The sequence below is a fragment of the Mustela lutreola genome, chromosome 9 (assembly GCF_030435805.1).
Source record: "Mustela lutreola isolate mMusLut2 chromosome 9, mMusLut2.pri, whole genome shotgun sequence".
NCBI classification, from domain to species: Eukaryota; Metazoa; Chordata; class Mammalia; order Carnivora; family Mustelidae; genus Mustela; species Mustela lutreola.
Genome location: NC_081298.1, coordinates 46270631 through 46286903, shown reverse-complemented (window position 1 = coordinate 46286903; position 16273 = coordinate 46270631). Strand labels below are relative to the sequence as shown.

General features: G+C 41.1%; 2 protein-coding genes across 3 annotated transcripts in view; one reads left to right on the top strand and one right to left on the bottom strand.

Annotated features, from left to right (window-relative positions):
• The first annotated feature begins 4660 nt into the window (after window positions 1–4660).
• On the top strand, window positions 4661–6435 carry NKX2-4 (NK2 homeobox 4). The gene is made up of 2 exons (XM_059133754.1): window positions 4661–5123; window positions 5544–6435. The coding sequence occupies exons 1-2, from the start codon at window positions 4673–4675 to the stop codon at window positions 6158–6160; spliced, it is 1068 nt and encodes a 355-aa protein (XP_058989737.1). The 5' UTR covers window positions 4661–4672; the 3' UTR covers window positions 6161–6435.
• A 5999-nt stretch (window positions 6436–12434) lies between these two features.
• XRN2 (5'-3' exoribonuclease 2) overlaps window positions 12435–16273 on the bottom strand; it is a 90935-nt gene continuing 87096 nt past the window's right edge. For both annotated transcript variants that reach the window (XM_059134193.1, XM_059134194.1), the window contains 2 exons: window positions 15227–15365; window positions 12435–12987 (listed from right to left, as the gene is read on the bottom strand). In XM_059134193.1, coding sequence (XP_058990176.1) covers window positions 12922–12987; window positions 15227–15365 — 205 coding nt within the window. In that variant the 3' untranslated portion in view covers window positions 12435–12921. The remainder of the gene's footprint in view (window positions 12988–15226; window positions 15366–16273) is intronic.

The following is a 16273-nucleotide window of genomic DNA, read 5'->3' as shown; positions in this document are numbered from 1 at the left end:
GCTTGACTCCAGAAAGATAGGCTTCTGGTTTTTTTTTTTCAGGAATCAACTGGACCTTATTATTATGATAATTTCAACAACAATATCATCTTTAATACCTACCATTTGTTCTCACATTGTATTTATAGCCATCAACTTAAAATGTGTTCATTGGTCAGAAAACTATTTTCAAAAGTACCTGAATCTTAGGAAACAGTAACTCAAGATTTTTTAATAGGAGATAAATTGCAAAAAGTTTGCATTTTGTGGAGAAAATATGAAAGGATGATTGCAGAGATGAGGTAAGGGTATCAAGTTCTCTAGCCTCTCCTTGTTCTCTCAAGAAGAGACCTTACATTTCTCCTCAGCCCTAGGCCCTAGCTGTACTTCAGTGTACCATGGAGAGATGGACTGAAGATTCAGAGAGGGAAGTAGGGCAGAGAGGGATGCAAGTACTGCAGAACTCTTACCTCTGTTGTACCCCATTGGAAGACGGAAAGAGAAATAACGAAGTCACATTAATCCAAGTGTAATATTATCATAAGAGATTCAAGATAATGAAATGAACATTTAAAACAAAAGGTCTTTATGACTAAAAAGAAATAAGAACCAAATTTCAGAAATTGATGGGAATCAGCAAAAAAAATTTTTTTAAGATTTTATTTTTAAGTAATCTGTACACCCAATATGAGGATTGAACTTCCAACCTTGAGATCAAGAGTCCCACACTCCACAGATTGAGCCAGGCAGGCATCCCAGCAATTTTTTTTAATTTTTTAAAACTTTTGTGTTTTATTTCTATAACATTTTGTTTCCTCTTTATAATCTCAAATTTTGCTTCAAAGTACTATTCTGACATGTTTCTTTATTCCTTCTCTACTGTATTTTAAAGTTACTTCCACAAAATGGGAATTTTACCAATCAAATAATATCACAAATATTTTAAACCAATCACAAATGTAGCAAGTGTCTCATTTCTAAAAAAGTCACTTACTATCTTGAATATCAAGCAGAGAGTTATATTTTCAAACATAGTATGTCTTTATTAGGAAATCTGGGACACATAAGAAATCTATTTGCTAGATAGAAAAGCGACGATTTAAAGAAACATTTCCCTTTAAGTACTGGCTGGATATGTCAGAAGGTTTTTCAACTTTTCTCGGGGCCCCTTTCTCTGAGCTTCTCACAACAGCAAATCCCAAATCTGGAAAAGGCTTCTACTTCAGAATTTTTTTTTTGCAAAATATCTTTAGACTTAAAGTTAACTAACACATCAGATAATCTCAATAAATACCACATTTTTCACATTTTTGTCCAAAGCCAAGAGATCCCACTGAAACTTTTTGTCTAGGAAAATTTTCTATCTTTGCCAGAGCCCATTTATTTCTTAAGTTTCCAGTGCTAAATGTGATGTGTAAAATTACAAAAACCTAAACTATGAAAAAGGCAAGGTACCAAACCATATAAAACATGTTACACCTAGTGTGTAAAATGGTCATGTTTCAAATTGTACAGACTATCCCAGGGGGCAGGGGGAAGGAAAAAAACAAAACAGGGAAAAAGGGAAACTGAGAGGCTGGAGGAGAAGAGTAGGAGGGCCATCTCTTTTCACTGTATTCCCTTTAGTGGTATTTGCTTCTTTCCTCACCCCACCCCTCCCCAGCCTGCCAGCATTGTTTTTAAGGAAAGCAAACTCAACAAAAAACTTTCTTTAAAAATACATTTCCTATGAAATTCAATTTAGTCGATAATATTTAAGAAACTACGGAGTATAAATTTCCATACATAATTGGGACAGACAACAATCTGATGAAGTGAATTTGATGAAAAGCTTTAATGGAATATCAAGTGGACTGTTTTAATTTGTGTCTGTATATAAATGTACATATACATCCTCTAGACATCATCTGCACATATCCAAACAGTGTTTCCAGCATGAAAGTATGTCATTTCTAGAATGAGGCACAAATAATTGATAAAGAGAAATGTCAAAGATTGTGATTTTTTTTTTCTTAACTACTGACCTCCAGTGAAAGAGTAACATTCAGGGTATCAAACTCTCCAGCAGCCAGTAAGTGACTCTCTGCAGAGAGCCTCCAGATATGATAAAGTACTTTTTATTTAAAAAACGGGATCCTTCCATATGTAAATGAACCTGTAGCAGGACTCAGTACAGCTGAAAAACAAAATAAGCAACAACTTGCAGTATAACCACTTCATGGGAAATGCTATCCTGTAGTTCTATAAAACAAATTATACTAGATGAAATGTATAACCTGAAAACAGACTAAATAATAACTGGGAAAATGTAATTATAAACATTCTTCAATTTGGGTAACTAATTAACATGAACATTATGACCAAAGGTTTCATTTCTGAGACATGTTTGAACTTGAAAAATAAAATATAATGGTTCACATGGACTTTTTTTTATCCATAGATGCCATCACACAATGATTTTTGCTTCCTTGTTGTCTCTGATAAAAGTTTGAAATGTATTTCTACTTTCTTTTGTTTCAAACTACTACAAGGAAACAATTTAATTTTTAATTAAAACAAAATTTAAAGCCAAACTGCAGTTTCAGGGTTCCAACAATCACCTAAGTACATATATAAATGCTTCTTTGTGTGCCACCAATTTTTTAAAAATTAATAGGCTCTTCCAGTTGCAGGTGAAGATGAAGACCTAGCCCAAGTGTTTCAAGTTCAGCACAGACCTGTAAAAGTAGTATCATGTTAAAATTGTAGCAATACTAACCTTGCTAAATCAATTAACTGACAACTACAAACAATTCATGTAACTTTGCCTTTTGTTCCTTTAGCATTTTAAAATACTCCTCTACACACTTGCCTGGTTGATACTTTGTTCTCACAGATGACCATACTGGTCCCTTCCCACCCCCTCACCCCCAGAGAGAACACATTCTTTGCAAAACTGGTTGAAATGAACAAAACAATGATTAAAACAGTAAGATCAAAACTCTGGAAGACATTCCAACCAAAGGGTTAAAACCAAACAGGAAAAGGAATAGGTAACACTGTTCTTGTCTTCAAGACAGGTACTGCTAAGTTAACCTAGAACGTTTTTCACACATTCTTTTCTTCTTCTTTTTGAACAATAAAATTTCGCTTAAGAAAGCATACCCCTTGTTCTTTTTCCTGCCCCACCAGTATGCAGGAAAACTTAAAAACTGTATTCTCATTTCCCCATTTTCATTTTTTTAACTGCAAGATTGTTTTCAACATTTATTCACTGTGCTTTGCACACTTCTTTTGTTTTGTCATGTTCAGCATTTGGTGGAGAGTTCACAATGTCTAAGTTCTTTGCTCTGCAGGTAAATTTGAAAATTAAGAAATGACAGTTTTTTTTAAAAAAAATCAGTTATCTATGGCTTTCTATTTTTCAAGACAAACTATCTTTTTTACATGGTTTCTGCATCCATTTCATATTCCTTAAACAAATTACATATTTTCTGACAACAACAAAAAGATCCATTTTAAACAGCTAGAAATACTTGGGTTTTGGGTTTTTTTCTTTTCTTTCTCTCTCTCTCTCTCTCTCTTTTTTTTTTTTTTTTTTTTTTTTTTTTTTTTGGATCATGGCAGTGATAGGAGAATAAATCCTAAATTGAATATTTACTTGAGACAGAGATATGAGGCGGGAAGAGAGAAAAAAACGGGGAAGGAGGGAGCGAAGAAGAGGGGAAAAGAGCAGCAGCAACGGAAAGAAAATTGTGGAGAACTTTACTAGTGTAAAGTGAACATGAAACCTTCTAACAAATAAAAATGTACCCTCTTTCCCTTATCCAACCTCCACCCCCACAGATTAAAAACAGAATACTTACAAGTTAGCATCAGTGCATTTGTGGGTATCTCTGTGTGCATGTTTTCTCTCTTCTTTGGATTTGGACACTTTGAACTAATTTGGAAGTGCCCGTTTGGCTGCGCACAAAATGATGCTTAAGGGTCTAAAGATGCATAAATTAGAAGTCCTGCAATGGCAGATGATGGTCATTGTACCTCATCTCTTTATGCGCTTTTACGGTGGGACCCAAGAGCCTTTTCTTTTTTCTGTCTTTCCTTCTCTTTCTTTCTTTCTTTTTTTTCAACACTTCGGATGATGGAGCGAATGAGGCGCTGGTCGCTGTAGAGGACCAGGTGAGCCCTGCATAACCCCTGCAGCTCAGCACCCATTCCCGATGCCCAAATATAGTGGACTTTGCTACAAAGTCCCTTTAGGGAAACTCCGGTCTGGTAGGAAAGAAGCGTTGAGTTCTTGACGTCAAGCCCCGACGCCGACCTCGGAGTTTCTAATTTCTGGTGCTTGAGGGCTTGGGTAACTGCTGAGGATGGAGGCGGGAAGGATGGAGAAAGCAGAGGGGTGTGATCTTCTCAAGAAACACCCAACTGCCCCCTTTACCTTTTTTGCCTCCATTACGGGGGTGGGGGGGGGTAGAGAAAAAGATGTCAATGACCATTGTTTGCTCGTTTGGGATGTTGCTCCGCCCCCCGAGTCTGTCGTAAACCTGGCGGCAGACTAAAATAAACCCCAGATCCCGCGGCTCGGGGGCTCGACGCGCCGCCGACTCCTCGTCACAGGCGCTGCCGCCGCAGCCGGGGTGGCGGCGACGAGCGGCCGCCGCGTCCCGCCTGCGCCCGCCCCGGGCCCCCCTACCTGGCCGTTCGCCGAGCCATGTCGTTGAGCCCCAAGCACACGACGCCCTTCTCCGTGTCCGACATCCTGAGCCCCATCGAAGAGACCTACAAGAAGTTCGGCGGCGCCATGGACGGCGCGCCGCCCGGCCTGGGGGCGCCCCTGGGGGCCGCGGCCGCCTACCGTGCGCCGCCGCTCGGCCCCTCCTCGCAGGCGGCGGCGGTGGCGGGCATGCAGCCGCCCCACGCCATGGCGGGCCACAACGCGGCGGCGGCGGCGGCGGCGGCAGCCGCGGCGGCGGCGGCAGCCGCCACCTACCACATGCCGCCGGGCGTCTCGCAGTTCTCGCACGGCGCCATGGGCGGCTACTGCAACGGCGGCCTGGGCAACGTGGGCGAGCTGCCCGCCTACACGGACGGCATGCGGGGCGGTGCGGCCGCCGCGGCCACCGGCTGGTACGGCGCCAACCCGGATCCGCGCTACTCGTCAAGTGAGCGGGGCGGGCAGCGCGGGACTGAGGGCAGGCGGACGGCGCGGGCTTTGCCCATCGCAGCCCGGTGCGCGCGCGGAGCCGAGGGTCCCGGGCGGGACGGACGCGCGAGAGGTCCTGGGACGCGGCTCGGGCGCGCGGGGCGTCCTGGGACCCAGCCGGGGGCGCGCGGTGGGTGCCGGGCTCCTGGGCGCGCGGAGGGTGCCGGGACCTGGCTGGGGGCGCGCGGAGGGTGTCCTGGGACCCGGCCCGGGGTGCCTGAGGGGCGCCGGGCCCCGGGACGCGCGTAAGGTGCTGGGACCAGCGGGGGTCCCACCGGCGTCGCGGGCCGCGCGGTGTGAAGAGCTTGGGGCGGCGGCGGGAGCAGGATCCCAGCAGGCCTGGCGCTCACCCGGCTTCTCCCCTTGGGGCCCTCCCCAGTCTCCAGGTTCATGGGGCCATCAGCGGGCGTGAACGTAGCCGGCATGGGGTCGCTGACGGGCATCGCGGACGCCGCCAAGACGCTGGCGCCGCTGCATGCGGCTGCGGCGGCGCCGCGAAGGAAGCGCCGCGTGCTCTTCTCGCAGGCGCAGGTCTACGAGCTGGAGCGTCGCTTCAAGCAGCAGAAGTACCTATCGGCTCCCGAGCGCGAGCACCTGGCCAGCATGATCCACCTGACGCCCACGCAGGTCAAGATCTGGTTCCAGAATCACCGCTACAAGATGAAGCGGCAGGCCAAGGACAAGGCGGCGCAGCAGCTGCAGCAGGAGGGTGGCCTGGGACCGCCACCACCCCCGCCGCCGTCCCCGCGTCGCGTGGCGGTGCCCGTGCTAGTCAAGGACGGCAAGCCGTGCCAGAACGGTGCCAGCACCCCGACACCCGGCCAGGCCGGCCCGCAGCCGCCCGCCCCGACGCCGGCGCCTGAGCTCGAGGAGCTGTCACCCAGCCCGCCAGCGTTGCACGGGCCGGGGGGCGGTCTGGCGGCCCTGGACGCGACCGCGGGGGACTACGGCGGCGGCGTGCTCGGCGCCAACCTGCTCTATGGCAGAACGTGGTGACCGCGCGGGTGCCCCGGGGCGGGGTCCGGCCTGCGGCGCGCAGGCTGTGTAAGAAACTTCGAGAACGGATGGGGGAAACACACCGAAGCGGACTCTTACGTACACGGCGATCAGAAACTAATGAACGGGTCGTGGAGAGGGGCAGCCTCGGCACCTCTTTGCTGGGGGTGGGGAACAGCGACAGTCCCGGGACTGAATAATGCGACACCAGGAGGCTGTGAGGTGGTGATTTACTCCTTCAGAAGTTCCTAAATTATTCGGAAAGCTGGCTGAGTCCACATCCACCACGTCCTAACCAAAGCTCTCAAGAGTTTTAAAAGTTGGAAACTTTGTTGGTGTTTGTAGCTCAAAAAACCAACCCAGCTTTAATAATGAATTCTTTTTTGGAGTGGAACTTGAGAGATTAATTTTCAAAGGCCTCCCCATTAAGTGCAATTTCATTAATGTTTGATTGAAAGTACATTGTAGCTCAAGATGGATCATGCACATAGCAACATTATTGCAGGGGAATTATTGCCATTTAGGTAATAGAGAAATGGAATAAAAATAATCAAAATAACTGCTTATATGGATTGATAAAGCTTTTTAAGTTTAATGGCGATTTTAAAATGTTTTGATCGTTATTTGGCAAATGAGTGTTTCTACATTACTCTAAAAGAGGATATTTCCTACCGTAAGAAGCGGCTCATAAGAAGGAAGGATTGTAAACTACTTCTTATGTGGAATCTGGTCTCCCAAAATCAGTTGATAAAATAAATGCACGCTGTCTTTCCGTAGATCTGTTATTTGCTCTAAGTTATTTGCTTATCTGAATTTGAATACCTTGATAAAATACTAGAACAAGGAAGCAAATTTGCTAAAATTGACATCAATCTCTATATTTCAAAGCATGTCAAGAAGGAAGAGAAGGTGATTTGTTGAATTGTAATCAGAATGTAAAGAGTAAGAATTATTTATAATTTTCCCATCATATTTACAACTTAATAGGGGTTGCACACCGATTTTGTTGGTGTTTTATTGTACAAATAATGTATTTACTCTTTAATATGGCAATTTATATTTCTTATGTTTCAAATGAATATTTAAATATAACTTAAAAGAATCTTAAGTACTTTTTTGGTTAAAGTCAAGTGGTCATTTCTTTTTCACTAAGTTGTATAGGTTTTATTTTGGTTTGGCTTTTTTCTCCACCCCCACCTCCTGGCATGACATGACACCGCAGCTCAGTTTACTCATGATTTAAATAACTGGTATTGGAGTTAAAATACCAAAAGCAAGCTGAAGATTGTTAGCTTACAAAATGAATGAAAATTAAAGACCTAACATGGATGAATTGTGATTTATAGATGATCACAACTACTTAACAGAGACCCTAAAACTCTTACACATTTGAAGTTTTAGAATTAGTTTGAGACTGAAACATTTCATTTCACTTCATTGTTTGGGTGTTTTTCTGAATGTACAAAGTGAATCCTTCAGAAGGTGTTTTAGAAATTAAACCTGCACTTTCTCTAAACTGTATTTTACATAATAATAATAAAACTCCAGTCCCTTTCACAGAGGGAAAAAACAACCACTGAACAAGTAAGGGATCAGCTTTATCAACGGTATGTGAATGCATTTTTGGGAAAATGAGAACTAATTTTTTTAAAAAACTATTTACATAAAAGGAAATAATTTGAGCAAGAAAATAATATAAAAATGATGCAATACACCTACAGAAAATTCTCCCAATTTGGGTTTTTGCATATTGATAGAACTGACTTTCAAAATTTTTGCCAAGCTAGCGTAATTATTACTGATATGCCAAATTTCAAAATGCTTTTCTATATTGATTTGATTCCCTCACATCAGTACCAGAATTCTGAAATTTAACTTCTAGGAAATGTGTTCCGAAAGTCCACATGGTTTGCGATATATATACCTATTACAACCCAATACTTACCAATACTAGCTTATGGACTAAAGGCTCCAAGTAACATTTTTAAAGAAAACAATCTTCATGGACAATTTTTCCATTGATAATTTATTTCTGGAACAAAGAGCCCCTTAGATTAAGTGAACTCTGTATCCAAAAGATCATTAAGAAAAAACAGCCTTCTTTATACAGTATTTTCTAAAGTGTATTTGCTGTAGGCATGTTTTTTCCCTTCAGCATTCCTTTAAGTAGTAAAGGAACCACTGCCACAAGTAATCGCTGCAGATGGCTTAACATCCTACACCCAGAAATTCACAGAGTTTATGTGTGCACATTCTGAAATTAGGATAAGGTTTGGTTCTTGAAACATTGGAATAGAAAATGTTTTTACTATAGAATTCTGCATTCTGATTAATGCAAAGCAAGAGCTTTTTTTCTTCTGTTGCAATTAGTGCTTTGCAGATCTTTTATAAAAACACAAACGGCCAGACTAGGTGAAACTCATTAACTGAAGAGGAGGATAAGTGTCTTCACAACCAAGAGGGAGGGCCGAGGCAGGGTCTGAGTGGAACAAAGCCCTCTCAAAGTTTAGCAGAGGCCAGAGCAAAACTGGGTTCCAGAAATGCTAACTGCAGATGTGATATTTTCCTAAATGTTTTGGGGTTTCACAACAAGCTTATCTTTTCCAGTTGAGGCACAGAAACAAAAACCCAGAAGCAAAGTTGCAGAGAGGAACAGGGATTGCAGGTACTTTTCTGTAATCTTCATTGGGATATGAATTGAAGCTTTGAATGTGTGGCAGTGTGCAATGTTGAAGGCGCAGGAATGGTGTTTTGTATAGAAAGCATAGAGGGTGTAACCCAGTTTTCTATTTAAGGTTTTGCTTAGAATTAAAACCCGATGGTCAAAACAAGTAGCCAGACTTTTATCAACACAGATGTTGTGTCCAAACTCCATTCTGCTAGCAATTGTTTACTTTCAATTTAAAGCAAATCAGAACCTCTATCCTGGTCACTAAATGCAAGCACCTTCCAAAGAATGTCTTTGTTAGCTGCATTGAATACTGCTGATTTAAAAGACTTTCGGAGTAAATTTGCGAACCACAATCACAAAGACCCATGGACTGGGTTTTTAGATATGAATTTGTGCATAAATAATGCATTATGTAGTGGCAGTACAAGTTTCAGATGTTCAAAGCATGAATGATATTGCCCAATGATTTAACACAACAGTAGCTTGTGTGAAAACCCTTTATGTTGACAATTTCGGTCCAGTTTTTTAAAATGCTGCTACTTGTCATGCCCAAACCCAATGAGACAGGGAATTAGGATACAATTTACTAAAAAAAAAAAAAAAAAAAAAAAAAAAAAAAAAAAAAAAATTTAGATAGTTTTTTTTTTTTTTAAACTGCTAGTGAGAATGCTAGTGAGAATTGGTGAGCATCTGGAGAAGATTCAGAGAAAATGGCAGACAGGCGCTGCATTCACATTCCATCAGGAATTTGCTCTCCCTAGTAAGTACTTAGAAAACTTTGTGATTTCAGGATCACTTTTATTTTATCATTTTTCATTTTGGGGTAGTGGAAGCTTCTGGGAGAGTTTTTTGGTTTCATTGTTTTTGCTTTAGATGTATACACGCAACTCAATGAAATGTGTACCCAAAATTGAATGAAATGCCTTTTATTTTATTTTTTAAATCCCGTGTAACCTCTATTTCAGTTATTGTTTAGGTAACTTCTAATAAAGGTTTAACCACGAACATTGCGTAACTCTAAGTTGTGCTATTTTGCAGTAGTGAATATAGCTCTATTCCCATTTCACATAAAAAAATCAAAGCATGTTTCCTTTTAGCCCTCCTCATTCCGTAAATACGAAATCCAGAAACAAGCAACACAAGAGATTAACTTTACCCTGAGTGGAGGAAAAATCTGTCGAGAACGGGCCATTTCTTATTTTATTGTTTGTTGACTTTTTTTCCTAATTAGAAATTAGAAGAGTCTGGCGAGAACTCCGCTCCCTGACCCTCTGGAGCGATCAGAAAGAGGCGTCGGACTAGCGGGACGGAGCCTGGCAGCTCTCAGCAGTCCGGGAATGGGGAATCTTAGCTGACTCTTAAGAGAATGTCTGAACTTCAGATTTCTAAGCTTAGCTAAGTTTGGTTTACGCTCAGACTTAGAACTTAAAACTGCAGCCTTGGAAGGAAGAGCTCCGCTATCCCCTTACAGGCTCGGTGTTTGCATTTCGTGCAGGGAGTTGAGACGCTAAAACGAGCAGGTTTAAAAGCTGCAGCGCCACTTCCAGGAACCGAGGGCTGCGGCTGCAATAATTCACTTTGAGCTTGGCGGCGGCGGAAACCACACTTCCCAGACTGCGGGCCGGGGGTTTGAACTTTCCTGTGCCCACCATACTAGACACCGGCGGCTCGCGGGGCTCCCGAGCCGGCGAGCGGCTGGACGCGGGGTCGGAACGCGGGCGCGAGAGGCAGCGGGCGCCGAAAGGAGCGTGTGGATGGGGTGCGCTAACTCGCCCCGCCGGCGCGCCTGCCCGCGGGCCTGGGACCTTGCCTCAGAGCCCGTCTGTCCCCGCCGCGCCAGGCCAGTGGCTCCCGGACGCCGCCACTGTCCCGCCCGGCTGCGATGTCACCGCGCCCGGAGGCCCTCGACTCGGTCGGAGGTGCGCCCCGCGGAAAATGGAAGCTCACAACCCTCAGCTCCACCCCGGCCCGCCCAGACGTCCCGCGCCCTAGGACGAAAATTAACCATAGCTCATTACACTCAATTTGCCTTTGTAACGCCAAATGGCAATCTAATAGTTTGTGGATGGCTTTGTTATTTTAACGTGCATTACCTCATTTGATCCTTAAAGGGAAGACAACTGCTCATTAAGGGCCCTTAGAGCTACAATAGTATCACTGTTCCATGTTCTAAGATTTTTAAGCATCTTTAATAGAAGACCCTGAAAACCTGTCTCCTACTTAGATAGTATGAGTAGTTATTTAAATTGGGTTCATTAACTATTTTTATATCCGAATATGGAGGGAATGCTTATAGCTTTAAATATTCTATTTGAAGTTCTAAGAAGCCTTCATTTGTTGAAATAATGGGACATTTTTCTGGCAGATTCAGACTTGGGGGGACAAGTTGGAAGGAGAGGAAGGAGGAGTAAGGAGCAAAAGGAGGGAGCAAGGATGAAGGAATGGAGCAGGCCTGTCAATGAGGGTTTATCTAGGGGGAAGGTGTCCTCCAGGACACCCCACCAGGTAGAGGGAATCTAGCTGGCAAAGCTTTTCCACAGGCTTTTGGCTTAGACGCCTTCAAAATACTTTAAACATTCAAATTAAAACATTTTAACAGTTATATGTAACTGTGTATAGGCCAACCAAAAACAATTATTTTATACACATTTATAACAGCTAAAAATTTAAAAAAAAAAAAACCAAATCTGAGAAAATATAGGTTCTGTGGAAGTGTGGGTTTGAGGTATCTATGAAGCTATAGAGAGTAGGACATTTATATGGGCTCCTCTGGAATATGAAATACTTGATTTAGGTGGCTATCCATTTGTAGTTTTTGGAACATAGAGAAATTTAAAAGGTGTTATCACTTTAACATATTGTGAAGGTTATAATGGTTGTGTTGTTAATTCCCAGCAGAGAGGCTTTGTCTTAACAATGAAGGACGTCACCAGCAAAGAACTCAACAGCTTCAAAATACCTTCTTATTTAAGATTAAGGTGGCCTTTTCTCTGCATAGGCTAAGATTAACAAGTGTGCCTTAGTTGAAGTATTAAGCAAAAATGTCCTAAATCAGAAGGTCAAAGAAAAACCTTATTCTACAATCTTAGGCTAGAATAAGCAAATGGTAACAAAGCAGCAAGTCTTTACACATGTGTGTAAATTTGTTGTGGCAAACAAATGAAAGTGCATATGAAAATGCCATGTATGAACATCAAGAATAAATTTAAGGAGTAAGTGTGCTGACTAGCAAAAAAAAAAAAAAATGAGTACAAACTGAAATTATTACAAAATAATGCAAAAAATACACTAAGGAGCACAGGCTAAGTAGCTACAAATTAAACTTTTCAGCTTTTCTTAAAGATGTAAAACAAGCCTTAAAACGGAAGGACAAGTCTATATGAAATTTATAAAACATAAGTAACTTATTCTTAGAGATTGTATAGTTAGCCAAGTCAGTAGCTCACATACTAACATAAGAGTTCGTTGGGTTGTCTTCCTTCTTCATTGGTGTTCTTTTGACATCTAATTATAGAAATGATTGTCTGAAAAAATGACTTAAAACAACACATGGCCAAGATTTTCAATGTTGAAATTCTATAATAAGGACACAAGACACCAGAGTTTTCAGTTTTTTGTCTTTTTTCTTTTTTACTAAAGTCCCGAAATTTCCATAAGACAAGTACATTAATGAAATGTTTCCAAAGAAATACTGAACAATATATACTCTAGTTAGTTGAGGGTTCCAGCTCAGGAGTTCATACCTAATTCTTGTGCATTAAAAATCAGCATGGATCTTAGATGATCTAGAATATACTGTGTTTTAAAATCCACAGCTGGTTTGATTTTAACCATAATGAAAAACCAGTATTCCTATTCCATCAAATGTGTTTTACAAGCAATAATAAATTCAGATCCACTGTATTATGCAACACACATCTTTGGAAAGCAACATAAACAGTGAGATCAGGTCAGTAGAAATATACACAGTTAAAAGAAATACACAAAGTACTGTAGTTTTATTAAAAACTACTACTTGAGAAAGAAATCTTTCCACAAATAGCATAGAATTGTAGAATGATGAAAGGATTTGGGAAAGCTTTACAAAAGCCTAATTCCAACTGTATCTTCCTGAGGGTGGTGGCAAAGGGTATTTCCTTCCTTCTCTGGGATATCCCTGTAAATAAGCAAAAGCAAGAGTTTATCTTCTGGATTAACACCCCTTCAAAGAAATTAATTTTATATCTCTCTGGAAAAACACACCATAAAGAAGCTGAATAGGTCTTAAAAGTATTTAACATGGAAGGTCTTTCATAAATAGAAACCCCCAGTTTCATGCAAAGCTTGCTATAAATGGTACCACTGAAAACTACCCAAAGGAGCTATAATATGCACTTAAGAAACTCCTTAAAATGCACACAAATGAACTACAGTGAAGGGACCTGTGTAAAAGACTAGTGGTTCTCAATCTTCCCTGCCACCCCTAGCAGTAATTCAAGTCACATTGTGGTAAGATGTCCACATCAACTTTAGACATACGCTGGAAAAGTCATTTTGTTTAACTAAGACAAGAGCTTGATAAAGCAGCTGAGGCCTAATGAACTATTAATTTTAGGGATTTTTTTGGGGTATGTTTAGCTATAAATAGTAGAGTATTAAGTAACACATTAGATTATTACATAATTACTAGTGACATTCACAACATATCCTAGTAAGTTTACAAATAAAATTTCTGTACAAAAAAACTCCCTCACAATTCCCTTTCTAGGCCTCTAGGATTCTGAAACAGACTCTCCACCCCACTCCCTGGCCCAGTGTTGTCATTCAGTGGTTTAAAAATTAGAATGAGTATGTGTAGACCATTAAGGCTTTATTTTTAGTCATGTAAACATCACTAAATAGAGTGGTCATAATTACACTTTTTAAACAATGAACTTCTGCAATTTAATAGTACTTCAAAACCCATGATTTAAGAAAAAGTATTTGTAAAAAAAAAAAAAAAAAGAGTGAGAAAAAGAAATGTATTTGTAAAAGGTCCTAAAAGAATTATAATTTACCAATTGGTTTGTATCTTCTAAATGAATAACGATTTTACCTGCTGTAAAAACAGAGAGTTTCTTCCAGGGAAGACCTTCTCTGAAGGAGATGAGAAACCAGAGGAACTGGGCTCAGAAGAACCCGGCAGCCAGGACACAGCTCTGCTGCCACCGCTGTTTCCCACTTGGAAAATGAGGTAATCGGACTAAAAATTCTCCAGGGTTTCTTCTAATTTATAAGTATGTCCCCATTTCAGTAATACTCATTTTGTAGACTGCCTACTATCATCCCATCAACTCTTCAGCATAAAATGGCAAACTACTGATATGATTTTTAGACCTCTGGGGCTGACAGTAATTCAAAATAAAATTCTATGAACAGATTTTAATAAATTTTAACAAAATTCTCTCAAAAGATAATTAAGATGATTATTTTCTTATAAAGTGAATAGCCTTGTAAAAAGATAAACAAAAATGTGTAGAAGAAAAAAAAAATCTTTCTAAGCTGTCAAAAGAGAGGTCTTACACAAAGGGACCACATGCCAAGAACCTGTGTAAGAAAATTAATATTTGAAGCAATGCAAAAGGCCTGTAGGCAACACCAGGTAAGCAATTTTAAATCCACTTCAAATCACCACAGGTGCTAAACTCCATGAACATTGCACACACTAAATCGTAGCATTCTGACCCTGTTCTCTGGCAAGGATTTGATTGCAGAGCACGTAAATACTAGCCAGGCGTCAAATGGCTGGGGGGACAAATAGACTGAGGCAAACAGACCTCTGTCTTAAATTCTGCTTAAACTGGATACTTTACAGAGAAGGAAATGAAGCTCACACATGCTAAATAAATTTGTCTAGGAATTGTTATACTCGTTGTAAAGCTATTTAAATTTAGCTAAAAACATATGTGGGAAATAATGAAGGAGATATTTCTTTCCATGAAAAGGGGTATCCCAGATGAATCAAGACAGAGGAGACTTCTAAGATGAATAAAGGTAACAGCTAAAAGGGTAGACTGTTACTTTCAGTTTCTATAAAATTATCTACTATGAAATCTAGTTTCTACTACTACAAAGAACATCCTTAAAGGATAAAAAAATGTTTTGGCAACTGACTCTATTTGTGCTAAATATTACTGACCGCTATGATTAAAAGAGCTCTGGGGCTGGAAAACCTTTAGCATCTTCAGGGTGTAGCAGATATAGTAAGGTATAGACTCACTCTATATACATTTTAAATTGAGGGAACCAAGTTCAGCTGACCGACACTACCAGTATCTCATCCAGAAATGTTCTTAAGAAAATACAGTGTCCTGAGAAGCAAGGCTAAGTACCAAGTGTACAGCATGCTTTTCATCCCACAGCCCACACTGTATCACCTGTCTCCCTCCACGATCATCGCGTCTGGGTGGATACCCGCCAGGTCCAGCTAGCATCTGGTACTGGTTTGGCTGGAAGGCTGCATTTTGGGTTTGGAGCATCCGGTTCCATGGCAGCAGAGGTTCAGCCCCAACGCCTCTGTGGAGAAGTATTATGTCTGCATTATAAGTCAAACCTGTTACATAGCTCAAAGTCTCAAACTGGCTAGCATCATCTCCAACTCTTAGGACAATCAAATTTGCCTGCATTTGTCAAATGGAACTTACAACATCAGAGCGACCTTTACGCCCCTCATATTCAATGTAGTCTAACATGTTTAAGTATCAGCATTTAAAGAAGAGGGATCTAAACTCGAATGAATCAGGAACGTATGACTTAAAATATTTTGTTCATTTTCAACTATGAAATTTCCTTTTCGGTCACTTGAATATTTGGACCCAAGATCACCAAGTTGGTTACATTTAAGATGCTATCCAAAGAGTAAACATGTACAAGACAGGAAAATGGGCTTTATTTTTAAAAATGTCTAGACTCGTTCTTGGAGTCCATTCTTTCTATTAATTGCAGGTTGCAAATGAATTCTTACTGCTCAGTATTTTGAATCTAGGGTAGGGGACTTGGCTGTTTTTTCCCATCCATTATTCTGCTCAATATGTCAGAAGGTCTGATCGGGAGGAAACCTTTTCAAGTTCTATTGATGCAGTTTTCAATTGACCATGGTGACCTAGCAACATGAGCACTAATTGGCATGGGCTGACTGGCATTTGGTGTACAGTTTACATGGGAACACAAATTCAACAGCTATTAGAACCCAGTTTGCCGGCCCGGATTACTAGTCAAAAGAAATGTTTTAATTGTCTTCAAGTGCCTATTTTAACTTTGCAGATACAAAGCAACAGGTATGAAGTATTAAGTAATAATATAAAACTGTCACATAAACAATGTAGCCAAGATACACCTTCTAAAGATAATCACCATGTAAGAAACAATTTTATCGAGGCATTTTCAACTTCCATTTTACAGAACAGTCACTATAAAGAATAGAA